The sequence below is a fragment of the Triticum aestivum genome, chromosome 2D (genome assembly GCF_018294505.1).
Source record: "Triticum aestivum cultivar Chinese Spring chromosome 2D, IWGSC CS RefSeq v2.1, whole genome shotgun sequence".
NCBI lineage: Eukaryota > Viridiplantae > Streptophyta > Magnoliopsida > Poales > Poaceae > Triticum > Triticum aestivum.
The window spans coordinates 31,643,497-31,654,939 of record NC_057799.1 but is presented as its reverse complement, the minus strand read 5'-3'; the positions used below and the strand labels follow the sequence as shown (position 1 = coordinate 31,654,939).

Genomic DNA, 11,443 nt, shown 5'->3' with positions numbered 1-11,443 from the left:
GAGAAAGGCCTCAAAAGGTGGCCGCACCCCTCCCCATGGTCTGGTCCGAATTGGACTAGGGAAGGGGGGTGCCCCCTTCCTTCTTTCTCCTTCCCCCTTCTCTTCTCCTACTCCCACAAGGAAAGGAGGAGTCCTACTCCTGGTGGGAGTAGGACTCCCCCCTTTTGGCGCGCCTCTCCCCTTGGCTGGCTGCCTCCCCCTTGCTCCTTTATATACGGAGGCAGGGGGCACCCCAGAGACAACAATTGATCCTTGAGATCTCTTAGCCGTGTGCGGTGCCCCCCTCCATCATATTACGCCTCGATAATACCGTTGCGGAGCTTAGGCGAAGCCCTGCGTCGGTGGAACATCATCATAGTCACCACGCCGTCGTGCTGACGAAACTCTCCCTCAACACTCGGCTGGATCGGAGTTCGAGGGACGTCATCGAGCTGAATGTGTGTAGAACTCGGAGGTGCCGTACGTTCGGTACTTGATCGGTCGGATCGTGAAGACGTACGACTACATCAACCGCGTTCTGATAACGCTTCCGCTGTTGGTCTACGAGGGTACGTGGACAACACTCTCCCCTCTCGTTGCTATGCATCATCATGATCTTGCGTGTGCGTAGGATTTTTTTTGAAATTACTACGTTCCCCAACAGTACGTACACCGTTTCCATTCCACAGCTGTAAAAGTTCTTCAACTAATGGCCTTAGGTACACATCAATGTCGTTGCCGGGTTGCTTAGGGCCTTGGATGAGAACTGGCATCATAATGAACTTCCGCTTCATGCACATCCAAGGAGGAAGGTTATACATACATAGAGTCACGGGCCAGGTGCTGTGATTGCTGCTCTGCTCCCCGAAAGGATTAATGCCATCCGCGCTTAAACCAAACCATACGTTCCTTGGGTCAGCTGCAAACTCAGCCCAGTACTTTCTCTCGATTTTTCTCCACTGCGACCCGTCAGCGGGTGCTCTCAACTTCCCGTCTTTCTTACGGTCCTCACTGTGCCATCGCATCAACTTGGCATGCTCTTCGTTTCTGAACAGACGTTTCAACCGTGGTATTATAGGAGCATACCATAACACCTTCGCAGGAACCCTCTTCCTGGGGGGCTCGCCGTCAACATCACCAGGGTCATCTCGTCTGATCTTATACCTCAATGCACCGCATACCGGGCATGCGTTCAGATCCTTGTACGCACCCCGGTAGAGGATGCAGTCATTAGGGCATGCATGTATCTTCTACACCTCCAATCCTAGAGGGCATACGACCTTCTTTGCTGCGTATGTACTGTCGGGCAATTCGTTATCCTTTGGAAGCTTCTTCTTCAATATTTTCAATAGCTTCTCAAATCCTTTGTCAGGCACAGCATTCTCTGCCTTCCACTGCAGCAATTCCAGTACGGTACCGAGCTTTGTGTTGCCATCTTCGCAATTGGGGTACAACCCTTTTTTGTGATCCTCTAACATGCGATCGAACTTCAGCTTCTCCTTTTGACTTTCGCATTGCGTCCTCGCATCGACTATGACCCGACGGAGATCATCATCATCGGGCACTGGTTCCTCTTGATCTTCAGCAGCTTCCCCCCTTGCAGCATCATTGGGCACATCGTCTGGTTCCTCTTGATCTTCAGCAGCTTCCCCCGTTGCAGCATCACCGTATTCAGGGGGCACATAGTTGTCATCGTCCTCTTCTTCTTCGCCGTCTTCCGTCATAACCCCTATTTCTCCGTGCCTCGTCCAAACATTATAGTGTGGCATGAAACCCTTGTAAAGCAGGTGGGTGTGAAGGATTTTCCGGTCAGAGTAAGACTTCGTATTCCCACATATAGGGCATGGACAACACATAAAACCATTCTGCTTGTTTGCCTCAGCCACGTCGAGAAAATCATGCACGCCCTTAATGTACTCGGAGGTGTGTCTGTCACCGTACATCCATTGCTGGTTCATCTGCGTGCATTATATATAATTAAGTGTGTCAAAAACCATTACAGAACATCATGAATAGATGATTAAGTGACCAAATTAATAGAAGTTCATCATCACATTAAAACCAAAGTACATACATAGTTCTCATCTAACAACATATATATAGCTCTCCAGAGCATCTAATTAATTAAACCATACATTGAAACTATGTAAAACATTTCAATGCAAAAACAAATGCGATCATAATTGCAACCAAGGTAACAATTGATCCAACGGCATAATGATACCAAGCCTCGGTATGAATGGCATATTTTCTAATCTTTCTAATCTTCAAGCGCATTGCATCCATCTTGATCTTGTGATCATCGACGACATCCGCAACATGCAACTCCAATATCATCTTCTCCTCCTCAATTTTCTTTATTTTTTCCTTCAAATAATTGTTTTCTTCTTCAACTAAATTTAACCTCTCGACAATAGGGTCGGATAGAATTTCCGGTTCAACCACCTCCTAGATAAATAAAATCTATGTCATGTTGGTCGGTATATTTGTCATAAACAATAAATGAACCAAATAGTTATAAAAAGATAATATATACCACATCCGAATCATAGACAGGACGAGGGCCGACGGGGGCGGATACCAAAACCATCACACTATGTAATAAGAAGGAATAATAAAAGTAACAAAATTAGACAAGTAACTATCTAAAGTAAGAATTTTTTACTTTCAGAAAGAAGATAAGAACAAGAGGCTCACCACGGTGGTGCTGGCGACGAGATCGGCGCGGGCGATCGACGGCGGTGAAGACGGGGACGGGACGTGACGTGACGTACCGCTAAACCTAGACAAATCTCGGGGAAAATGGAGCTCGGAGGTCGAGTTTCTAGAGGACAAAGATTAACTAGTGTGGCTCAGACATTTCATCGAACACCTCATGTGCATAGGAGGTGAGCTAGAGCACCCAAATGCCCTCCCCTCGCCGGCCAGAAAAAACAGAGCACTCTCTGGAATGCTCTGCTGTGGCGATGGGGTATATATAGGGAACTCATTGGTCCCGGTTCGTGGCACCAACCGGGACTAAAGGCCTTTGGTCCCGGTTGGTGCCACGAACCGGGACCAATGCCCCCTTTAGTCCCGGTTGGTGGCACCAACCGGGACCAAAGGCCTTGTGCTGGAACTGGCGCGGTGCGGTGGGATGTTTAGTCCCACCTCGCTAGCCGAGAGGCTTCGACAGTGGTTTATAAGCGCAGCTACGCTGACCACTTCGAGCTCCTCTCAAATGCAGGCTTACGGGCCTATTCTGTCACTCTTTGCCTGTGGGGCCTACTGGGCCTTCTGCGGGCCTGAATCCTGGCCCATGGATGGGTTTCTAGTCGTATTCAGGCCGTGGTGGCCCAGTAGGTGGCATAATTTTTTTCCTCTGTTTTTTTCTCTTTTGCTTTATTTGTTTTGTTTCTACTTACAACGAAAAACTTATTTATTTTATTTCTAATTACTTATGTATTTTACTTTAATTATTTTATTTTTAATTATTTTACTGCTGATATTTTTATTTATTTTACTGCTGCTATTTTTACTTAATTTATTAAGGTTTATTTATTGTATTTACTATAGTTTATTTTATTTTATTTTATTAAGGTTTATTTAGTTTTATTTATTTTATTAAGGTTTATTTATTTTATAAATATAAAAAAATGAAAATAGATGCGCTTATACAGAAAATTCAACCTAAATTCATAATAAATTTCTATGAAATTTACTGTGAATTTAGGTCAAATTCCCTTTATAAGGGCATCTATTTTCACTTTAAAAGGCAGAGAGGGACGGGCTTATAAACTGGTGTGAGCGCCCTTAGTTTGGCGAGGTGGGACTAAACACTGGCCGCAACTAGGACCAGCCCTTTAGTCCCGGTTTGTGGTATGAACCGGGACTAAAGGATGGTGGGCCAGGAGCGTGGCCCTTTGGTCCCGGTTTGTCCCACCAACCGGGACCAAAGGGGCCGGACGAACCGGGATCAATGCCCCCACGAGGCCCGGCAGGCCCCTGGCCGCACGAACCGGGACCAATGCTCACATTAGTCCCGGTTCGTGACTGAACCGGGACTAATGTGAATATTGCCCTGTGACCAAAGCCCAGTTTTCTACTAGTGTTGAAACCAACCACATCCCTCCCTCACCTCATCAGAACAGTTCGAAGAATATATTTGGAGTGAAACATAATATATTTTTAGTGATATATGTATATCAAAACTAGAGTGTTTTCTTTCGAGTTTGTGAACAAGCATTATTCTACTTTGGATCCGTTGCAACGCACAGGCACATTGCTAGTATCATGTTACATGTGTCCTACTATCATGCTAAGGGTTTTGGATGTTATGTATTACTTGTCATATCAATAGTTCCATTAGAACGCCTGTTTGGAACACAATAACTTAAATGTAGTAGTAGGAAAAAAACATGAATTGAGATGTCATGTAATCTACATTTGTACAGTAATCTAAAACACATGAATACTCCAACAAGGTCATTTTGGATACCACACAGGAAAAACTCGGAAATTCAAGACACAGTCACACAAATGGAGAAAACATTAGGTAAGACCTCATGTTTGTTTTCCTACAAAATTCCTTTGGAATTTCCCCAGTCCATATGAATTTCATAGCAATCTTGGTAAGCCGTTCCTATGTTCCAAATGGCACGTCTGATTTTTTAATAAGAATTCAATCCTTCAAAATTCCTAATAGATATTGGAAAACAAATCATGATCGTTAAAGCTACAATGACATAATAATTACATAAATATAAGCACCACAACCTATTTTCTCATAGAAGTAACATTGTTTTTTCCCGCAAAAAAAGAAGTAACATTGTTCATTTTTATACTAAAAGACAAATAAATTTGTTGTGAGCGCAAAAACATAAAAAATTGGTGACATTTTCCACTCGCAAATTGGATATCCGGACTGATTCAACCTTCACTCATTCCGCATAGGTCACCATCGCAAAACTAGGTTATAATCCAACTTTCACCCCCCCCCCCCCCCCCCCCCCCCCCCCCCCCCCAGAAGGCCTGCACGTATAGATTGATTTTCAGATGGCATTATCACAACACTACGTGCCGTTCGTAGTTTGCATCTGGGAGTGTGATTTTCTTTCACGGCAAGAAGATTGATTATGCACATACATCAGACAGAAATACAGCTATGTAGAATCTCCTGTAAAAAGAATTAAAGACGAACTGCCAATTACTCGCATCAAAATTTTCATACCTACAGAAAGCTTAAATTTAATGGTCCATCCAGATCAAAACCCACAAAGCTGGATCAGATCCTAAAGGAATGGATCTCATACAAGCATGGACCCTAACCTTCAAGTTGAGCGTCGGGGTGACCGGACGACAAGGTCATGGAGGAGCAGGACAGATGGGCTGCAGCGGCCAGGTGCCAGGGCTGTCAGGTTTTCCGTTCATTCCAACCACGTCTAGGTCTTTACGTCTACATTTTACTTTTAAAGATGAGACTTTTTGTGTGGCAATTAACCGCGGCGTTGAGAATTCAATCATGTCGAAAGACCTTGCGTGGTGGAGTGCCTAGAAGTGGACAAGCAGCCTATGATTGTATGCCTTAGTTCCCTATTGCCTCCCAAGCCTAGCTAGCTTGCTAGCATATACGATGGAGATCAAAATTAAGGCATCACTATTATTATGGGAAAAATTTAAGGTGTTGCCATTGCCAGCATGGAAAGCGAATATGACCTAGCCGTATCTCTCATCAAGTTTGGTTTAATCCGTAACTATGCATCACTAGCAATGTAATACCTTGCTGCTCGCGCTAGGTTTTCAGATACTATCACACACTCTGTAATTTATAGAGTTGATGCAGAGGGTGGGAGAGTGACCTATTCCATTATATCTCAACCCTTTGTTACTTCTTACCTATCCTGTGTCCTTGAACTTTAATATTGGTCTGACTGATGCATGACTGGCTACATGTTTTCTCTCTGAAAAATACGCAATCAAAGATTTTGCTTTTGGAAGTGTCATTTCAGATCCAGGGGAGAACATGCGTTGAGTGTCCGGTACTCAATGCCACCACACCCAATGAAAAAAAAAACACCCTCTCGCGTCGCGCGCACGTGGCAACGGGGAGGGGACCCTAGATCTCCACCACCGGGCTGCCCTCTTCCTCTTCCATTCTCCGTCCTCACCGTCGCCAGAAGGCAGGGCCGAGCGATCAGTGTTGTCCACGGCGGGGCCTCTTTGTCCCTTTGTGCGTTGGGGATGGCGCTGGCTGGCTCGCCCTAGGCCAGGGTATGGCTCTGGTGTTGGGTGGCGTGCAGGAACGACTGGCACACATGTATGGTGGCAGCGTGACAGGCGGCACGGTGGTAGTTCGCGACAGGCGGTGGCGGCTGCGGGTTCGGCTATATCCATCTTCCGGGCAGTGCCAGCCGCGGGCTACCGCCTCTGCCATGGCGGGCTCAGCCGGTGGAGGTGATGGTGTGGCTATTGTGGTGCTCTTCCAGCGGCGGTCGTGCCGGCTAGGCTTGGTCCGATGAGCTTAAACAACAGTGGAAGGGCGGTGCAGACATTTCTCGATGGGCGTGTTGGCTTTTTTCGGCGACTGGTTGGTAGTCCCTGATGGATGTGGATGGAGGCCGACGGTGGCCCTCCATCTGACCATCTTACATTTTCTTGGATATTCGACAATATATGTTGCGAAGTTATAGTCCATCATATTTTCATTATTATATAATACTTACCAAGTTTGAACTCTTCTATGTAGTCTTTGCTAAAAGATAATGTAAGTATATATGCCACCCAAGGATAAAGAGAGTACACTATTTCAAATGATCATGTAGTTTGTGTTTATATTATTTTTATCTATTTGAGATGAGTAAATTTCCTCTCGCTCAAATCTTACATATGTATTGTTATTGTTTCGTAGCAACATACAAGCAACTAGCTAGTGATTAGTAATACATAGAAAAAGTTAACATTACATATAATTCTACATAGTGATATCATTGAATAAAGGATTTCTAAGAAGCGCAGATAATGTTATAATTGTGCCTTGTAGTGATATCATTTCTTTCTTAGCATTGCATATTACAACACTAGATTGTTGGTGGACCAGGAAAACCACCAACTTGATTACAATTAATGTCCAAGAACTGGTCCGGCCACAATACCATACAACATTATAACAAAGTAACCATGTAAGTATGTAAACACGATAGATCTGGTTGAAACTTCTATAGGAGTGCAAACATATGATCTACTATTACTTTGGGTGAAGATTAAGATAATCACAAGGACCATAAGGTTCAAATAATTCAGAGAAAAAACCCTTCTTCCTTCTTGGATTGCATCCCATGTCCTGGCATAGTTGATCATTGTACCAAATATGAACAATTCCAATGCATGACCTACGGAAATAGTCTCGAGAGTAGTGCTTCATGAACTTCTCCCATTCAAGGACATCCCTTTCCATTTCTCTGACACTTGGTAATCTGAAACCACCATCCATAAAATGTGATATCCACTTGGCCATAAGCTCGGCTGTATATATATTTGTCAAGCTCTCCGAATAGCCGATCACCGCGAGCTGTGGAATCTTAGGATGGATGCACTCCCTAAAAAAGGAATTAACATACTCTTCGAAATCAAGAAGTTGAAATTACATAAATATTATGCATATATAGCGAGGTGATTACCTATAAAGTGGCACGGTCATTGATGTTGAGCCAACGGCTATACTCTGAAAGTATTCTGATGTGAAAATGTCCTTGATCTTTTGATCACCCTTGAATCCAGTTCCGAAGATAACAATTTCACTCTTTATTGGAGTACATTCACCTTCAACATGCACACCTTCTTCGCAAAAGCTGAATGTCTTTGACTTCTTAAGGACGATGCTACCTTCCTCCAGATTCTTGTAATGATCCTTTGGTGCAATGGCAGCCACACATGCCACTAATCCCTCAAAAAAGCTATGGTCAGGCACCATGTCATGCTTCCTCATTGCAATTGAGTAGTAGCTCTCAACAAACTTCGAAATAATCAACCTCTACTCAACACAGACAAGGAAAACACATGCATGTATGGGTTTAATCTAAGACAAAACCATTTAAACTTTTAACAAGAACAAGTTCAATCAGAATTTAATACAAAAATTGTAACATGTAGCCCTACCAGTGGAGTCAAGACAGTAGCCAACATGTTGAGGAGAAAGCCTTCACCAGGCTTGTGAATAAGTAGTTCGGCGAAACGGGTGAGATAGAAATTTGATATGTGGACGCCCCAAGCATAGTAGTCTGGTATAATCCAACTCTTTGTTCGTACTACCATCGTGCACGGTTTTTCGGTACCTAAAAAATCAATAAACAATTAGCAATAAAGTCATAGCCTTTCTATTCTTGTTTTATTGAGGCAACTATGGAACCCAAGACAATAAAATTAAGGTAGACAATGGCGCATTTAATAAAGCATAAAACGTCTCATATTGTAACGCTTAGGTTTAGTACTCTAATTAAGTTTGATATATCAACCTTCATGCAAGAGGAAAGGAGATAATCTTATTGTAAGAAAATGGCAGCGTCTACATACCATTGACGTTTGCACACTCATTTGCAATGTCTACTGCTGATCTCAGGTAGCCAATAACAGTCACACGCTTGTCCTTGATCATATCTCTAGCATTTTTGCCTCCCATTTTTGAGTACTCCATGGAGTGGATCACTTTCCCGTCAAACACTTCTGGGCCTTTGCCAACTGGAAATGTAGGTATGTTGGGCACACCACTGAACCTCCCAACACAAAGGATCACAAAGTCTGCCTTGTGTACCTGAAAAGAGGGGAAATAGAATTACACAGACAATTTGATTTATGAACATTGTTTCATTTACCTGTCGCTCAAATGGATGTATCTGGCACTGAAATACTACTAGATACATCCATTTGAGCGACAAGTAACATGGATCGGAGGGAGTATTAAAAAAAATCTTGCTTATCCCTTACCCAATCTATACGCATTACATTTGGAAGATGGTGCACATATATTCCCTGATTTCAGTTTTCTTGGTGCAGCGTGTTTTCATAGAAATATTGATGTTATGGTACCTATGTAGAAAATCTTAGAGAGTAACATTTCGCAGTCCCAATGTTATGTTGCCTGTGTAGAATAAAAAAACATGGTCTGAAAGTTTAGTTGACTCCTTATTTGCTTCCAGGGTATAGTCTGATCGTAGGATTACCATCGATTGTATCTAGGTGTTTGTCGTGTTGTTTGACTGTAAAAGTTGGACATCCTACATAATTAAATTGGTGGTCCTCGCTAACTCATTTCTCTCAACGTGCAAGGATGCATATGATCGGTGCCGGGAGATTTTTTTTTGAGATGCCGGTTATGTGTCGATGGTAGAGGAGTGGTGGTACTGTAATAATTCGCGGAACCGTACTTTGCTATTATTCTCTTACTAGGTGTCACGATGAATGAATTCGTGGTTGCAGTGACCTCAGTAGCACCCCAGGCCCTGGGTTCGACTACCGGTGGGAGCGGATTTAAACAGGCCTGAAAAAAAAAATCTAGAATAAAGGATTGCAGGGCTGTTGCCCTATAGTAAATAGTAAAAAAAAAGTCTATGATTCCTGCTCCTAGTTTTTTCCCTGAGATTCCAAAGGCTTGTGGTCATCCAAGCTTGAATCTAGAACATCAAAGATGAGAGGTTACTAGTACATGGAGTATCACTTGAAGTCAGAAGATCAGAAAAGTAGATGATGATTTATTCACTTCCAGTGGTCACATGGGGGGTAGGTGGCACCTCCATGTGGTGTGACTGTGTGAGTGTGACGTTCATGTGCCGAAAAATCACATTAGTAGGTGCAGCATATATATCATCCTATAAAGTCCAACGAATCAATATCACCAATAGTGCAGTGCATTGTTCTCAGCGCACAAATGGTGCCGTGTAGCCAGGGGCAGACACAGTATACACCATGGAAGTATGTGCAAACATGTTGGATCCTTACCTCCACGAGGCCGTCCACGTCGGCGACCGTGAGCCACCACTCGCCGTCGCCGGACCCAAACGCCTCGCCGCACCCAGCCCAGTGCTCCCACGCCTCCACCTGCTCCTCGCTGACGCCCACATACTCCATTCCGACCACCCTGCGGCCGAACCTAATGCAGTCGAGCACGCCAAAGTGCCGCGCATAGGCGTCGAGGTAGTCGCCGACCTGGCGGTGGTCGGGGAACACCTCCGTGACGGACTCCGGCCACGGGAAGTCGGAGTACTGGAACATGGGCCGCGGCGTCTGGAGCCTGGTGCACTCCGGCGCGTGCGCCCACACGCCGCCGAGGACGGTGTCCGCCTCGAAGACGGCCGGCCGACAGCGGCGCTCGAGGAGGTGCTTGCACGCTGCCAGGCCGCTCAGACCGGCGCCGACGATGGCCACCCTCTTCTTGTCCATGGCAGACTTGTATTTGTGCGACGGTGTGCCACGGACTCACGGTGAGAATGGCATAAAGCTGTGATGACTCAGCGTGGTGGGCTAGCTGGTGGCATAACGAACGAGCCGTCTCTTTCAACCGCTCGTACGCACGATCCACCGCCACTCGTGTTTAGCACCTTCGAGAAATTCACGTCAGGACAGCCCGAACGTCGCCATCCTCGCCTGTCGCCATCCTCCCTCCATCTTCATTTCTCCGCAAGCCCGCTTGTGCGGCCCAACCTCGCTGGGTGTTGGATTCGTCCTAAACTGGATTCCTTACCCGGCCCAGAGAAATGGCGTTCTAGAATAGTGCTGGGTGTATGGTTGTATATTTACATTTTTTTAATAAAGGGTGTGTGCATTAATGAGAAATGTCCTGCAAAGCAACCATACCACTCAGTAAGCTAGAAATTGTGTAGACATCAACTGGAGTGAAAAAATGCTTTCAGTGCTAACCGGCGGAGGAAGACACTCTTCAGCATGTCTCCTAAGAACAGAGAAACCACCACGGACACTCGTATCTGAAGTTGTCAATGTCTTGCAGAAGGAATGTATGATGCCTTTCTTGAGTTCTTGTGGCTCATGACCCAAATTTGTTGGCTCAACTTAATAATTAAGGGGATTCAAATCGGGAAATTAATGAATGTACATGTAAACAGGAACATGGAACAGAACTAACAAAGTACACTGCTACATGAAAACATGAACATGAAACAAAACTAACAGGACCACCGGGCCATCTCGTGGAACATCTGACATAGGGTTAGGACAATAATCAAGTTAACTCAGATGCCTCCAGCAGAAAATAAAAAGGCTCCATGCATAAAAATGTAATAAAAATGAAACCTTTATCTGAATCAGTCGATAGCCAAATGAAGTGGCATATGGAACAGGCTTAAATGTTTGAAAAATCATAAGATGTTATTGAATCACCTGACTAACCTCTTCCTGGTGAGATGACAGATGAATAATTTCATCGCCTGGACTAGGGAGCAACCGGTGCAGTAACCACAGATGATGCAATATAAACTTC

The 11,443-nt window shown here is 44.5% G+C and overlaps 1 protein-coding gene across 1 annotated transcript; it reads right to left on the bottom strand.

Annotated features, from left to right (window-relative positions):
* Window positions 1-6,976: 6,976 nt before the first annotated feature.
* Window positions 6,977-10,460, bottom strand: LOC123051310 (probable flavin-containing monooxygenase 1). Its single transcript, XM_044474160.1, has 5 exons — window positions 9,949-10,460; window positions 8,527-8,764; window positions 8,113-8,288; window positions 7,635-7,987; window positions 6,977-7,553 (listed from the first exon to the last, which is right to left on the bottom strand). Exons 1-5 carry the CDS (start codon window positions 10,387-10,389, stop codon window positions 7,202-7,204), a joined length of 1,560 nt encoding a protein of 519 aa, XP_044330095.1. The 5' UTR covers window positions 10,390-10,460; the 3' UTR covers window positions 6,977-7,201.
* Between the last annotated feature and the right edge of the window lie 983 nt (window positions 10,461-11,443).

What these genes read in the sequence shown, in the direction of transcription:
- LOC123051310 (XM_044474160.1), bottom strand. Translation starts at nt 10,389, where the DNA reads ATGGACAAGAAGAGGGTGGCCATCGTCGGCGCCGGTCTGAGCGGCCTG. An exon ending in ACGTGGACGGCCTCGTGGAG is followed by an intron (nt 8,765 to 9,948) that starts GTAAGGATCCAA and finishes CCCTCTTTTCAG; the next exon opens with GTACACAAGGCAGACTTTGT. An exon ending in ATGACCGTGCCACTTTATAG is followed by an intron (nt 7,554 to 7,634) that starts GTAATCACCTCG and finishes TTCCTTTTTTAG; the next exon opens with GGAGTGCATCCATCCTAAGA.